The sequence below is a fragment of the Lepidochelys kempii genome, chromosome 8, assembly GCF_965140285.1.
Source record: "Lepidochelys kempii isolate rLepKem1 chromosome 8, rLepKem1.hap1, whole genome shotgun sequence".
Taxonomy (NCBI): domain Eukaryota; kingdom Metazoa; phylum Chordata; order Testudines; family Cheloniidae; genus Lepidochelys; species Lepidochelys kempii.
The window spans coordinates 20,883,593-20,899,971 of record NC_136387.1 but is presented as its reverse complement, the minus strand read 5'-3'; the positions used below and the strand labels follow the sequence as shown (position 1 = coordinate 20,899,971).

The 16,379-nt window shown below is 46.0% G+C and overlaps 1 protein-coding gene across 1 annotated transcript in view; it reads right to left on the bottom strand.

Annotated features, from left to right (window-relative positions):
* Window positions 1-14,858, bottom strand: part of NEURL1B (neuralized E3 ubiquitin protein ligase 1B) — a 212,534-nt gene extending 197,676 nt beyond the window's left edge. The window contains exon 1 of the mRNA XM_073358160.1: window positions 14,596-14,858. Coding sequence (XP_073214261.1) covers window positions 14,596-14,671 — 76 coding nt within the window. The 5' untranslated portion in view covers window positions 14,672-14,858. The remainder of the gene's footprint in view (window positions 1-14,595) is intronic.
* Between the last annotated feature and the right edge of the window lie 1,521 nt (window positions 14,859-16,379).

Sequence of the window (16,379 nt, the reverse complement as noted above, 5' to 3'; positions counted from 1 at the left end):
CAGGTCAGTGGCAGAGTCAAGAACAGAACCTAGGTCTCCCAACTTTCAGATTCACATACAGTGCCCTGGAACCAGCTGTCTAGGCATAACTGCATATTACATTCCCCTATTGTCTAATTATAGTAATCCTACTTATGTTATAGAAATACATGTTTTACACAAACCCAAACTCCCATCTGACCTTTGCATGGGTCCTAAATTTGTACTTTTAAGTGCACATTACACTTCATTAGCTTCTCGTATGTGTTTTCACATGGCATAACAGCAGCAGAGCCTCTGAGCCAAGCCCTGGAAAAGACGGCAACTTTAAATAGCCTCTTTGTCTTGCTTTTCCTTGCTGAACTGTTGTACATATTTAGCATCAAGTTTCAATTTGATCAGAGACCCAGAAATAGAGACAATGGGGGGGATGAATTTCAGTATCGCTTCACTGTAAAGCACCCTCCGCCTTCCCCCACCACCCTACACGCTTTTAAGAGTTTGAAAATATCTCTTGTTTAGAAATATTTGGGGACCAGCTGGCTCAGAGTCAGTAACTGGAGACACCCTTTCACTCTTAAATGACCACTTCAAACCCAGACCACGTCAACAGCGAGTGGAATTTGTCGTCTTCTTGCCTACATAAAATGGTTAACTGGGTGACTAGGAATTGGACTAGGCCCCCAAGTCCACATCCAAAAAGCCACCACACTAAGCCCCCGTGCTGGCAGCATCAAACCAAGCTGCTCTCACACCCACAGAGATGGCCTCTCCAGGGATGAGACACATTGGTAATGGGGAGGCCTCTGGGGGGAAAGCTGGAACTGGCGATGGTAGGAAATGTTAGCATATTATGAGTTTTGTCTCACAAGCCCAATGCCCAGCTGTCAGCAGAGCCATTACAAAGTGTGTCAGCTCACCGGGTGGACAGTGTTTGTTCCAAGAGTATCCCGAGGCTCACTGTCAGGGAATGACAAAGTAATGGTAGTGACCACGCAGCTGTGAGTAACTCTTTAGCATGGGATATTCCAAAGCACATGCAGCAGGTTCCATATGGAAACAATGCAGATGGAGCATCTAGGGGTTCAGAAAACTTAGTCCATACACACTTCAAATAGATGTGGGACAGCAGGTTTTTGAAAGGATACAAAATGTAGGCAAAAAGAAAAGGAGGACTTGTGGCACCTTAGAGACTAACAAATTTATCTGAGCAATGTCATTAAATGCATGCAGTATTCCCCTCCACCCAATATTCTTCAAACATGCTGCTCAATCATCTCTAAAAATGTGCCCAGTGTTACCATTTAAAATATAGTCCCCCAATATTTTAAGTAGAATGGAAGTTTATAGACTGATCTATTGTACTTCCATGCATAAAGAAGCCTTGGAAGAAACAAATAGTATATGCACACACATATACACCATAAAATGAGTGATTGGACTCAAAGTATGGTTGGGTTCTTCATGCTTAACATGAATAGAGCTGATCTATTTTTAGCTCTATTGACATTGTCCCCTGGAGCCTAATGTGGGCAGGTTAGCTCCAAACTGAGCTGGTGTTAATCCACACAAGACCAACAAAGCATGACACGCACTGTGTGGGGGAACTGATTGTTGTACAGAATGTTTTGGCATCAGGGTTGACTGGCTTGGAACAAGACGTATGGCATTAAGGACACAACGTGGGCGAATAACCCCACTCAACATCTCTGGCTGAATGTATCAGGAGTTGCAGGTTACCAGCCAAAATTGTTTTTAAATACCATGAAATATCCAGTTATTATTGCACCAGCCACCATCTGGACAGATCAGCTAGGTAAGGACAGGACAGAATTTGAGCCCGTTGTCCCCTCTCTCTGGGCAGCAAAGACATTCAAAGTAATAAGGCAATAAAAATCAGCCTAACAGCCAAGCTTCCGCTTCACAGACAGAATCCGATTCTCAATGCAAAACCCAGCCAGCTGTTTTGCTGGGGTTCGGTGCCACCGAGCCCCAGAATCCACTTCCACCTTTGATTTGGGCTGCACAGGACAGAGTCAAGTGGAACATTCGCCTTTTGGTAGCGTGATCCTCCTGTTTCCACAGCACCAGGGCCCTGAAGGAGACTCTAAAATCACTGCTAGTTCATTCATGGATTTATTCTTCCAAGCACTGGCTAGAGGGGAGGGAGTGATTCTGCCTGGAAGGAAACATTTGATGGAATTCCAACTCTGCAAACTAGAGCTGGGCCCAAGGCAACCCTGCCAGCCATGTGATTCCAGAAACATTAGAGGGGCTTCATCTCTAACTTCCCACCGTGCTAGGCTCCTCGGCATTCTCCCAACACACTTCCATGGCAGGACAGTCCAACACATCCTCATCCGCACAGCTAGATGAGCTCCAAGCAGCTGTCAGTCTTGGTTGGGCAGGGGTTAGCCAGGCTCTCAGGAGTAAGATTGTGCCACCCATCCAATAACAAGGTAGAGGAATGTGTCACCCTCTTGCTCATAGTTGTTTTAAGTGACAACCACACCATGAGAGGCCCCAACACAAGGCTTGGAGCCACAGGGCAATAAGCACCCCCAGGCTGGGTGGTCAGTGGGTTACAGTGACAGGAAGGTGGCTCAGGTCTGAGACCTGCCCCTGTGCGCATAGCAGGCCAACCATTCCTGGGGGCAGGACGAGAGATGGCTTTTGAGGAATTTGGCGGTGACTCTCATTGCAATAAGAAAAACAAAGCTCAACACTGGTTAGAACCCATGGCCTTATAGGACTCCACAGTGGTTAGACACTTTGACAATGGGGACAGGACTCAGTTAACAGAGACCCCCAGCCACCAGTGCTTTCAGAGCAGCAGGATCTGAATTGTGTGTGGCAGCATTCCCAGCGACCACAGCATGCAGCAACGGCACCCAAAATTACCACTGGCAGGTTTCCTATCCACTGCCAAAGTGACTTTAGGTTCCAATACCTACTCCTATTTCCCCCCTCACTTTCTTCCCAGAAAGAGCTAGTAGGGCACTGAGAAAACGAGTACTTGTGGCACCTTAGAGACTAACAAATTTATTTGAGCATAAGCTTTCGTGAGCTACAGCTCACTTCATCGGATGCATTCAGTGGAAAAAAGGCAGCAACAGTTTACACAGGCCTCTCAGTACAGGATTGCCCCTCCCTCCATCCATCAGGTGTCCCCCCTGGCTGCAGGCTTGATGCCTTCCCAAGTCTGGCTCCATTGCTCATTTCCTGTCCTATAAAGGGAGACAGCACCAGCAACAGCAAATATTCCAAAGTCCCCAGTGATTTTACCAGCCAGAATTTTCAGCGGCCTAGTAAGTACGGTAACTTGATTTAAATGACCCAACAACCAGCATTACATTCCGGCTCAAGCTGAGCCCTTGCAGAAGCAGTAATGTGAGTGAATGGAAGGTTAATATATTACTCAAGGGGGGGAATGGGGAAAATAAGAATCATACAGAAATATCTTTTGTCCCACGCCTTTGCTACCCAGAATAAACGGGGCTGGGCCAAGACATTGTTCCCAGAGCATGTAGACACAGTGGGAGCTAAGCACACCACACTGTCTACAAAGGATAGAAAGAAGAGGCTGCTGTTATGATGCTTTCCGTGACTTTTCTGCAGGCTAGCTTGGAAAAGCACAGTGTCCCAAACTGTTCAGAAAAGCAAACACCCAGTGGAACTCAGTTTGAGACAATTCAAAGTTACACAGCTTTCACGGCTGGACCTAAGATCTAACAGACATGTACTTGCCAGTCTGCTCATGTTCCAATCCAGAGGCTCAAGATGAAACTGCAGGAAGCAGGCCAGTCAGTGTCAGAGCAGAGTCAGCATGCAGGTCGCCTTCTGCAGTACCTTTGTGGCCCCATAGCTCAGCCCAGTGTCTTTGGAGTTGGTATTCTTAGGGCTGCAAGATCACTTCAGCATCATTTAGCAAACACTGTGGAGTGCCTTTTAAATAATTTTTTACACCTACTGAGCGGCCGTCTGGTCTAATGGAACATGCATGGGACTAAGAGCCAGGAACTCCTCAAGAGCTAGCCCTGCCTCTGCCCCGACTTGCTGTGTAACTAAATTACTTGCGTCTGAATTTTCAGTAGCTTGGACATTCACAAATAGCCACCGGGTCCAAGCGAGAGCTGGGCACAAAGCCGGGCACCTGGCTAATCCAAAGTTGCTCAGCACCCAATGACAGGGTAGGGGACTGGCTTCCAAACAGGGGCTGATCTGGGTGCTCAGAAACTAGTCACATCAGAGGCAGGACAAGCCAGGAAATGCTGTTTAAGAAGGTGATAACTCTGCAGCTCTTCACTGACAGCATGTGTACCCCAACGACAGGTACACACAACATAAGGACCCCACACACACTGGGAAAAGAGGATTTATTAGGGGTTTGTAGGGTTAGTAAAGGGAAGGAGGGAAGAGACAAAATTGGGGTAGGGAACTGGGGAAGAATGGGGGGGGAGACATCAGGGTTTGCGGAGAAGATCACCTAGGGGTTGGAGGACAGCGTCAGAAAGAGGCTGCACAGTTCAGTCAAAATGCAACAGTGAGCTACACAAAGAGGGCTACAGAAGCCATAGGTTCTCAGAAAGGAGAAATTGATTTAAAGGATGTGTGTGAAACAGAAGCAGCCTCACTCCTCCTGCCCAGAGCTCATAAGGGATTCAATAGAGGAACATGCCTCAAACACCCGGACAAGCCATTGTCAGATGGATCCATCTAGAAGAGCAGTTCTCCAACTTAATTGTACCGCAACCCCCTTCTGACAAAAAAATTACTACACGACCCCAGGAGTGGGAACCAAAGCCTGAGCTTGCCGCCCTGGGTTGGGGGGTGGGAGGGGGAGCCAAATCCCAAGGGCTTCAGCCTCATGCAGGGAGCATGTAACCTGAGCCCTGCTGTGCAGGGCTGAAGCCTTTGGGGCTTCGGTCAGCCTCAGGCAGTGTGGCTCAGGCTTCAGCTTTGGCTCCAGCCCCCAGCAAATCTAACGCCTGCCCTGTTGACCCCATTAAAACGGGGTCATGACTCACAATTTGAGAACCCCTGATTTAGAAGAACTGTACACAAGCACTAAGAAGAGAAGAGACAATGGGATGGGTTAGGAAGGTTTAGATGATACATGCCTTACATTTCAGAGGACTTCACAATAGTGTGACTGGGATAAGAATGCAAATTCTGTTTTCCATAGATTTGCAGCAAACATCATGCAGGTCAAATTAGAAGCTGAATTATTTCTCAGCCCCTCCCCCTGTACTCTAGCCCTGGGTTCCCCACATAGCCCTGCCAATGAACCTCAATCCTGACCTGGAACACCACTGGGACATGCACCTCTGAAGAGAAGTCATAGATCAAGCCCAACTGTGGGGTAATTCTTACACTGACACAGAGGGTCAAATCCAGCTCCTCTTATTCACGCAGCACTCCCACTGCATAAGACGAACAGAATCTGACTCAGAATATGAAGTAATTCAGAAATGTCCTGACACAAAAGTGTTCTTGACATTCAGCAGGATTTTTGTCCACTGCTCCTCAGAAAGCAGGTGAGATGCTGGATTAGTTCAGTTGCTTTGAAGGAAAGATTTGGAACTAAAAGGATAACCCCCTCAATGTTACACAGAAGGTCAGAGATCTCACTGACCCTGTACTCTCCCTCAGAGGACTTTTCCTGTCAAAGTGGAGATTAACCCTTCAAGATTTGGAGACCTCCTGCAAGTTCCACTCAGGAAGTTAAAGCAGACATTGGGACTCCCATCAGAGTCAGGTGGCACCACAGACAACAGACAAGCACCCAGCTCTCACTCTGAACGTCTGCATTCAGCCACAGAAGTGAGTTTGTCCCGTCAGTCAGCATCCTGCACCAGAACTTCACTCCTACTCCCAATGGCACAAGTCAGCACCTCAGCAGCAGACAGGCTAAGAAGGAGCAATTAAACATCAGCCTGAGCTGTCCAGAAACAGGTAATCAAATGGTTGGTTTGTATTAGTTGCACAGCTAAACAGTCTTGGGCCATCAACTTTTGAAGCCTAACCCCTGATCCCCAAAGAGAAAAACTTCCCTCTCACCTTCACTATATCCAGCCCACCCACACACACAGTGAATGGACAAGGGATGAGAATCCAGCTTTACTGCTAGACCATGATCCATCCTCAGTGGCTACTTTTTACTATATCCCACTCAGATACAAGGCACAATTTGATATTAGAGGATTTTCTTCTTGGTAGTTATTTGCCTTAGGTTTGATTATGCTCATTTCCTCAAGCACTGGGTTTACAGCATCTTTTTCCGGGCCTTCACTGTTCTCTGTATCTTTACAGTTACGAGGGAGCAGAATTGAATTTCTAACTGCAGGCTGCTCTCTAGTGGGGAATGTGCCCTCCTGCAGGCTAGGGAAAAAAAAAAGTCTCTACACTGTAAGTCAGGCCTCCATGTTCACTCCCAATAAAAAGCTCTGGAAGGTAGAAGTGTGATGATTGCCCTATTGCTCTGGGGCAAAGTCACAGTTATGGGATTGAAGCTGAAGGATGTAGGCAGCGAGAGAGAGAGAGAGAGAGAGGAATTCTGTAGAATGGTTAAGGAGTAATAGGTTAGAATCATAGAAATGTAGGGCCGTGAGGGACCTTGAGAGATGATAAAGTCCAGCCTTCTGCATTGAGGTAGGACCAAGTAAACCATCCTTGACAGGTGTTTGTCCAACCTATTCTTAAAAGCCTCCACTCATGGGGATTCCACAACCTCCCTGAGAAGCCTATTCCAGAGGTTAGCTACTCTTATCGTTAAAAAGATTCTCCTAATATCTAACCTGAATCTCCCTTGCTGAAAATTAAGCCTATTACTTCTTGTCCTGCCTTCAGTGGAAAGGGAGATCAGTTGATCACCGTCCTCTTCATAACAGCCCTTAACATATTTGAAGACTTATCAGGTCCCTCCTCAGTCTTCTTTACTCAAGACTAATATGCCCAGTTTTGTTTCTTAACTTTTCCTTATAAATCAGATTTTCTAAACCTTTTATCATTTTCGTTGCTCTCCTCTGGACTCTCTCCAATTTTTCCACATCTTTCCTAAAGTGTGATGCCCAGAATTGAACACAGTACACCAGCTGAGGCATTAATTAATCCATTATAACACCCAGACCCTTTTCTGCAGTATTACCAGTGATTCCCCATTTTGTAGTTGTGCATTTGACTTTTCTTTCCTAAGCATAGTACTTTGCACTTGTCTTTATTGAATTTAATCTTGTTGATTTCATACCAATGCTGCAATTTGTCAAGATTTTGAATTCCAATCCTGTCCTCCAAAATGCTTGCAACCCTCCCAGTTTGGGGTCATCCTCACATTTTATAACCATACTCTCCACTCCATTATCCAAGTCAATATTTTCATTAAATGATTAGCACCAGACCTAAGACTGGTCCCTGCTGAACCCCACTAAATACACCCTTCCAGTCTGCCAGCAAACCATTGATAATCACTCTCTGACTACAGTCTTTCAACCAGATGTGCACACACCTTATAGTCATTTCATCTAGACGGCATTTCCCTAGTTTGCTTATAAGACTGTCATATGGGACTGTGTCAAAAGCGGTTACTAAAAATCAAGATATATCATGTCTACCGTTTCCCCTTTCCACTAGGCCAGTAACCCTGTCAGAGAAGAAAATTAGGTTGCTTTGGCATGATTTGTTCTTGACAAATCCCATGCTGGCTATTTCTTATCATATCATCCTTTGGGTGCTCACAAACTGATTGCTTAATAATTTGATACAGTATCTTTTCAGGTATTGATGTTAGGCAGACCGGTCCATAATTCCCCAAGTGCTCTTTGTTCCCCTTTTCAAAGATAGGTCCTAGGTCTGTCCTTCTCCAGTCCTCTGGGACCTTGAAGATAATTGCTAATGGTTCTGCGATTGCTTCAGCTAGTTCCTTAAGTACCCTCCAGGGTTTCTCAAATGCGGCCACTGTCGCTGCATGTGGCCACCAGAGCCTTTCCTTGCGGCCACAGCCATCTGGGCTGTGATGGGGGAGGGGCCCCCGCAAAGCAGTGGCCCCTCTCCCAGAGCCACCAGCAGTGGTTGGGCCTTGCCCCCCTCCAGAGAGAGAAACTCTGGAGGTGCAGACAGCTGGTGAATTCCCCACTTTCCCAGGAATAGCAGTGGCAGGCTTCAGCCACGGGGCTTCGGGCTCTGTCCATCCGGTGGCAAGCTCTGGTTCCAGGCTCCAGCCCCAGGCTCACCACCCCCGCCGTCATCCCTAGGCCCCGCTCCCTGCCCACCTCCCCATTCAGGACTTAAATTTGTCCCAGGGCTTGCCAAGGCTGAGTAAGTCTGCTGTGAAAAGTGATATGAACAAACATACAAATATCACTTTTCACAGCCGAAGACTTACCAGCTAGCAAGTCTTACAAGAAGAAAAAAGCACAACCAAAAAAGCAAAAGAAACAACAACAAAAAGACAAGAACATGCAAAGCGCCTTATTTGTGTTTCTATTCCGTTTAGGTCCAGTAAATAATAGAGACAACTGTATATTATTTTTATTACTGAGTCTGAAAAAAACCCAAACCCTACATAAATAAATTACAATGTTTTGGACATGTATGTGTGCATATTTATTTGCTTTTCCAAAAGGTAATTAAGTATTTTAGGAAAAACTGTCAGCACGGCCACCAGCAAGAGTTGTTGGTTGCACTGAGGCCACCAAAATACTTGTTGTGAGAACTCCTGCCCTAGGGTGAATTTCAGGAGGCCTCGCAGACTTGAATACATCTAAATATTCTTTAACTGATTCTTTCCCTATTTTGGCTTGTGTTCCCCTTGCTGTTCATATTAATTATGTTGAGTATCAAGTCACCATTAATTTTTTTAATAAAGGCTGGAGAAAAATAGGCATTAGATACCTCAGCCTTCTTGATGTCATCAGTTATAGGCTCTCCTTGCCCGCTAAGTACAAGGCCAACACATTCCTTCATCTTTCTCTTGCTTCTCATATATTTATAGAACCTCTTCTTATTGCCTTTTATGTCCCTTGCTAGGTGTAACTCATTGTGTATCTTAGTCTCTCTGATTTTGTCCCTATTCTTTTGCACACCTCCTTGGCAATTCATCAACATTTCCACTTTTCGTAGTATTCCTTTTTGATTTTCATGTCATTAAAGAGCTCCTGATGGAGCCGAATTGTCCTGTCACTATTCTTTCTATCTTTCCTTCACATCCGGGCAGTTTGCTGTTGTGCCTTTAATGCTGAATAATGGGAGGAGATGAAGGTGAGAGAAATTAGGCTGAACAACAGGAAAGTTTCCTACCACGCAACCATATGAGACTGTGGAAGAGTCACTCACGGGAAGCGTTGGGAGCCTCAGCTCCTGAAGCCATTTGGAAGTGACTGGAGCTGTTGAAGGTCTAATCCTCTCTTAGCCAGGACTTGGAGAAAAGCTCAGCTAAGGCCTTTCTGCAAACTCTACCTGGTAAGATTCTATGACTGGGAGAACAGTCCTGCCCTGACACAGGGGCCTGTGAATAAACACAACACTAGAGAGCAGCCCAAGCTCCACAGACTGGATCCAGATCTAACTTCCTTAGACGGAGAGTTTTTGGATCTGTAGGTTGAATCTGGGACCATCCCCATTTTACACAAATATCCCCCTGGAATTCTTCTGAACATAGCCTAATGTAACATACCAGCTGGGTGCAGTGCATAACAATGAGTGTGATGTGTCCCACCAGTGGCCGGGCCCAAGGAGAGTGTAAGGGTTCCATTTGTATTACCCTATCAAGTAAGTGGTAGAAGCCTGTGTTGTTGGAAGGAAGAACTAGGGTTCCAGTCCCAGCTCCTGGGTGTGTCTACATTAGAGAGATTTATGGGACAGTAACTTGTGTGCATTGTCTGCATTTTGTCATTTATCATTCTATATTGACAGTGACAATTCAACTCGGTTATGTAGCAAAGTCGTCGTGCCCACCACCTCACTGATTTTATAACGTCACACTCTCAGATCCTCCAGGAGATTGATTCCCAGTATGTCCTGCTTTCTACCAAACTAGAAACCCAGAAATAGTGCCGCCCCCTCCCTCCATCTCCCTCTCGATGTCATTATATCCAGTTCTGTCTGAAACCAGAAAATGCAGAGGAGCACATTAAATAAATAGCCCAGCAAAAGCTACCCAAACTTATTTTGAGTTTCATAAGTGGCTTGAGATCAGTTTGAGCTTTGGCCACAAGTTCCCATCAGTTCTCATTTTACCCAAACCATATTACTTAAGCTTACAGCTCAGAGTGACTGGCAGCTGTAACAACAACACACTTGCTATTATAAAAGAAATTAAATATTTTCTCTCATATCCTGGAAGGAAATTAGCCCTTACAGTGAGGATTACCATACATAGAAGAGCTGAGAAAGTCAATACCCTAGAGCCTTCAAACCATTGACATTTTTCATTTCAAAACAAAGAAAAACCTCAGCAGGCAATTTCACCAGGTAAGGCTTTCTAAATGGAAAGAGATAAAAACAACAGCTAATATTATCCCCCTGACAACTGGTTGGCCAAGCCGATGCCATAGGCTGCCTGGCCAGGCCAGTAGAAAGAAACCATATGACAAAAACCACCTGTAACTTCACTTGAAATAAAAGTTGTTATAAATCATAAAGTATAAACATCTTCAAAGCCAGTCAAGTGTCAGAGGACAATAAATGGATTTGTTTAGAATATCTGTGTTTAGCATAAAAATCAGGAAAAATCTTATTTTCAGCTTCAGTAAAGTTCAGCCAAAACTATTTAGTGCTTAACAAACCAGAGAGATCATAACAATCACAGAAGCATGTCTGAGAAAACACAGAGGCTAGTTTAGAACCCACTCCTGCAAACACTTTCCAGTCTCATTGAAGTCAATGGAACAATAACAAGCACTATGACCCCCTGTGAGTGTTTATAAGATCTGGTTCCAAGTATGGACAATCCACAAACTCTCTGCATCAGTCTTAGAATTTACACACACTAACTATAAAAAGGAACTTCAGCTGAGACCGGCATGATCTATTGGCCAGAGCACAGCACTGGAAGCCAGGAACTCCTGGGAGCATGCACACTCCCGGGGAGAAAGCACATGCCCCAAACTGTGCACACTCAGAACGACAGCCCAGGATCATCCCAGAGATGTGTTCAGCAAACACGCCAAGCACAGCAAGGAAGATGTGGAGCTAGTCATGTGTGACAAGGCTAAAATAGAATCTACTACAAAGGAATACAGTATAGCAACCTCTCCAAGCATGAGAAGGCTAAACAGCTACCCAGACATGAATGCTTTGGTAAACAAGACCCCATGTCCTATTCAGCACATTAGACCTAAGTTATGCAGCAGCATCTCAGGAATTACGTGGTGGGGATCCCACAAACCCTCACTGCCACTCAAGTCTAGTCCGAGCCATACAATGCTCCTTATTTTCTATTTAAGGCCATTTATTTCACGCTGTCCCGACTTGAAATTTTCAGCAAGTTGCAGATTATTGTACTAACAAGGCAAAACTGCCCCACAGAAGTTGTTAAAAGAAAAATTGGTGGTTTGAGCACGGGAGTAGGGGACAAGTGGGATTTTTGGCACTCAGGAAGGTGTGGCGGCTGGTTTGGGTTAGTGAAACTCAGGATGCAGCTGAGGCTTTTTGGGGAAGAGATTCATTTGGTCTTTCCACTCCCCTTACTGGGTAAGGGGGAGGTGATTTTACATTTGAGAGGAGAAGGGGATTTGAATTCTTTGTTCCCCAACTTTTCACAGCAATTAATTATCCCTCCGTACCCTACATCAATACCGGCTACAACATCCAACAATGACAATTGTGCACATTAACCTATTTCTGCTAAAATGATAAGGAATTAAGTAGTTAACATTGACATCTAAATTATCATAGTTTGGCATCAGAGTTAATATTCCAGAAATATGAATAGGGCAGGTCACACCTCTCTGAGCTTTTCTTTTAGGTGGTCTAAAGACTCAATAGCATCAGTTAATGTTTTGAAGGATATTTTCACAACCAGAAGGGCTAGACACTTGGATTTTTAACTGAAAACAGATTATGAAGCACAGTTATGTATTAATTGTAAAATAACCTTCAGTTACACAGCAATGTAATTACATTACACATATGTTCCTAATAGTAACTAATCAGCCCAAAGCAAGTACACTGCCAGCAGCCCACACGAAAAAACACAAGCCCACTGAAAAACAAACAAACAAACAAACAAACAAAACCAAAGCCAGCATTTGTCCAGAGTGTCAGCTGGTTAGCAACTTGATTAGCATTTAATCCTCAAACTGCCAGCAACACCCTGTGTGGGTCCCCTCCTTTGATATATATAAAATACACTCTCATGCTCAACCTTGCTCAGCACAGTTTGGGATAGCAATAACTAGTCTGAAAAAGGGATCCAAGCCACAAACAATTTGTACCTTCCCTCCCCCGACTTTTTTTTTTTTTTTAAGGTGGTGGTGGGGGGGGAGTGTTACACGCTCAACTTCCAAACTTACTGCAGCTTCAGGCTGACCAGACAATCACCTGCTGTACTGCACACTTCTTGAGGGAGGGGGCAGAAATGATCAGGCTGCCTCTTCTCCTGAGATCAAGCCCCTTTTTCCTGTTACAGTAGATGGCACTCAGTACCAGCAGCATGCTGCCTAACGTGGGGAGGGAGTGCAGACCAGCGCAACATTTCTGTCTTTTATCTGGGAAGTGAACAGTACAGCTTCTCTTGAGTGATTTATACCACGTTCCTCATTACAAGATCCAAATGCCCTTCTCTCCCCCTCGTACACTATCCTGCATGGAAGGTCGGATCACGGAGTCTTACAGTTCAAGATCAGCAACTGCCATTACACATTCATAGGAGAATCTCATGCATTTTATTTACATCACATTGCTGTCATATTTCTGATAGCAAAAGAACAGTTATAATTTTTTCTGAGAAAGAGGGGGAAGACAAACAAGTTCATTAAATCTATTTAAGGAAGTCAGTAAACAACATCAAGGACATAAAAAACTGACTATTTAATATTAAATATCAGGAGAGGGGAGTTGGTAACTGAGCATTATTTAAAAATTCACCTAAACTAGATGTTATACATCTGCCCAATGCTTGACTAAGTGACAAGGTGGGTGAGGTAATATCTTTTATTGGGCCAACTTTTGTTGGCGAGAAGTTGGTCAATAAAAGATATTACCTCACCCACCTTGTCTCTCTAATATCCTGGGACCAACATGGCTACAGCAACACTGCACAGAACTCTGTTATTCTAAATGCATTAGGAGCATACACAAGGCCTGAGGCCCAGGACGGGTTAATAAAAGACAAGTACTGCCTTGTTGAAACTTAACACAATAATAATAATTGAAGTCTTAATTTGCATTACCTAAAAATGGGTTGTATTACCACACAGGATTTTTCATGTTATGATGCACTAGTATTTTATAGTGGTTGGCTGAGCTCAGATACCAGCATCCTTTAAATCCAGCCAATCAGATGTCTCTCTATTGGCCTTAGCAGAACCATGGAAACAAGGGGGATGCAAAAAGGAAGCAGGCAGGATAATAAAAGCACTAAGAGATAACCTGGCACCCAATGACAAGGACACTGTTGACTGATTTGTCTTCTTAGATCATGCTTTACCAGTCTGAGTGAGCTTGGATTGGCAGAGAGCTTTGATGTGAACTGCTGTTTGAATCTCAGAGGGTGGATCTGGCAAAACTCTAGTATCCTGGGCAATAACTGCAGAGCAGAGTATACACAATTCCTAGGAGAGGGAAGTTGCAGTGCGGGGGAGGGAGGGAGATACAACTTTGATACTGTTACCATTAAGATAGATCAGGGACTCAAGCCACGTGACCCCCCACTGCCTGTCCAAATAAAGTTTGACAGGTGTACCACACCTTAGAGTCTAGCTACTTTAGGACACCGGACTTTTTAAAAGCGTTTTGAACTCCCTATATAGCTTATTTAATTTTAAAAATAAAACATTAATCCAAATAAAATAAGAAGCATTCCTACCCTTTCCATATTTATTACAATACCTTGAAAACCTCCACTTAAACCTAACAGGAAAGTCTGGAGTTTTTCAAACAATGAGGCAGATGTCAGGTCTCACTAACTGACCTGTCAGTGGTGGATTTCTGAGTGTCAACCAACAAACATCCTTTGGAAAACACTACAACATTTTTTTTTAAAAAAAAGTCAAAGAAATATACATGGGAAGAGCAATCTGAATTTGTTGATCTTTCCTTTCATTCTGTCTGAGGGTAGGCCAAATATCTTTCTATGGGCTCCCCTTATTTAAAATATATGCCCCAGATTTCCACGTTCAAATGCAACAGGTATTTGTTCCATTTCACTGATAAAAGAGGCTGGGCAAAAGCAGCGACACCCTGATACCCAGGGTGGGTGGGATGCACACGTTCTCCAATACACAGTACATTGCAAAACCCACGGCCCCCACTCACTAGCCAGGGCACGAACCCCACGGTCACCCAGGGCCCAGCACCACACCCCGGCACGGCTCGCCTGCAGTGGCAGCTGGGGTGGCCGCAGAGCCAGCACTGGGCACTCGGGAGGAGAACCGCGCTCCCCGCTGCGGTTGCACTCACCGAAGCGGATGCCCGGGCTCTGGCTGACGCTAAGGCGGCTTGCGGGCCCTGCAGGGACGGACTCGGCGTTCCCCATGGCTCCGGCTCCCCTCCTCTCTGTCACGCTCCTCCGTGGGGCGGGTCGCAGGGGCTGCAGGCGCTGGACGAAGCAGGGCGCGGAGCTCCGGGGCCTCTGGCACTTGGCAGCCTGGGGCTCTCCCGCCGGATCGCGCGTTCAAACCCCGCAGCCAGCCCGACACGTGGGATCGGCCTCCCACCTGGCTCCGGGACAAACCAATCGGCGAGGCCGGGCTGGGCAGCGCACCTGCCAAGCGGGCGGTCTGCAGGGAGAGCCCCGTTGGCGCACAGCCCGCCCACGCGTGACGCCCGGCCGCCGAGGCTGCGCGGGTACGGATAGGGGTGGGAGCAGCGTGGCTGGCTCAGGAGCTTGGGGGGCAGGAGCATTCCTCCGCCCCCAATCCGGGGGCTCTGCGGGCTGGCCGCGCGTGACACCCCGGGAGGGGGCCGGGCTGCAGCTCCTGCAGATTTTGAAATGTCCCAGGGCCCTGAGGGGGAGGGGTGCAGCCTGCCCTAGGATCCAGCTGTCCCTGCGAGGGGCTCTGGCTGGCATGGAGGCAGTAATACTGTACTACCCACCGCCAGGCTGCTGGAGCTCACCCGCACCAGCTGCATTTCCCTGGGCAGAAAGGGCGCTCCCGGATTCCCAGCCATGTATCTACTCCCCCACCTTCACCCCTACCCCCTGTCCTCCTCAAAAAGTCCATCTGCTTCTATGCATCTTGGTGGGGAGGGACCCTGCTCTCCCAGGGCCCTTGGCTGAAGGTGACCTGCAAAGAGAAACAATATCCACCTCCTGCCCTTCCTGTTTGTTTCATTTTTTCTGATGGACTAAGAGGCCTGGAAGTTTAAAAGAAGAAGGGGGTTGGGGGTCTGCTTTTCGTTTGCTCTGTATGAACTATAAATTCAGGTCCTCCCGGCCCTGACAGATCCCACAGTGCCTAGAGATCTAGAGAAATGGGTGGGAACACTTCAGCCAAGAGAGTGAAAGGGGAGCAATTGAAAGGAGGCTGGATTTGCAATCAGACTCTCAAAGGGAACAGCTTGGGAAGCACAGTCTGGGATTGAGGGCAAGTACCTGGATTTAGAAACCCCCTAGAAGTCTAAACTAGGACACCCCATCCTGGGCCTGGCCACTCACCCTGTACAGCCCTAGAGAGGAGCAGTATAGGGCTATTCTGCCACAGAGGGAAGCTTCCTAAACCCAGGATATTCCCCAAGGCCAGCTTTAGCCCTTTTATAGCTGCTGAGCTGCCATAGGAAGCCAGGGCTGGCCCAGAATCAGGGCTTTTATTTTTTATTAACACCTATTTAATATCAATGACCAATAAACATTTAGAGAAAAAAGTATTTATTAAAGATTTAACATCCCCTCCCTTCGATTAAAATGTGAGTGTTCACAATACACGTGCTTTGAGACCTCCAAAGGGTCATCAGGTGAGGTCAGCATGGACATGACTGATATCTCTAATCTAAATATCAAATAAAAAATATTTTAAATAGCCTTTCAGACCTTCCATCTTTATCATAAAGCTTTAAAAAGGCACAGTCCCATTTTAAAAAAAAACATTCTTTTGCCTTGTTAATATTCCTCCAATTAGTAGCATATGTGCTTAGTCTCAGGGCAGTGCCACCGTTTGTGGCCTAGAGAACCTATTAACAAACACTGCACAGAGGGCAACAGGGAGATCCTCTCAGAGGTCTGTTGGCTTTAAAAAACCCTCTGG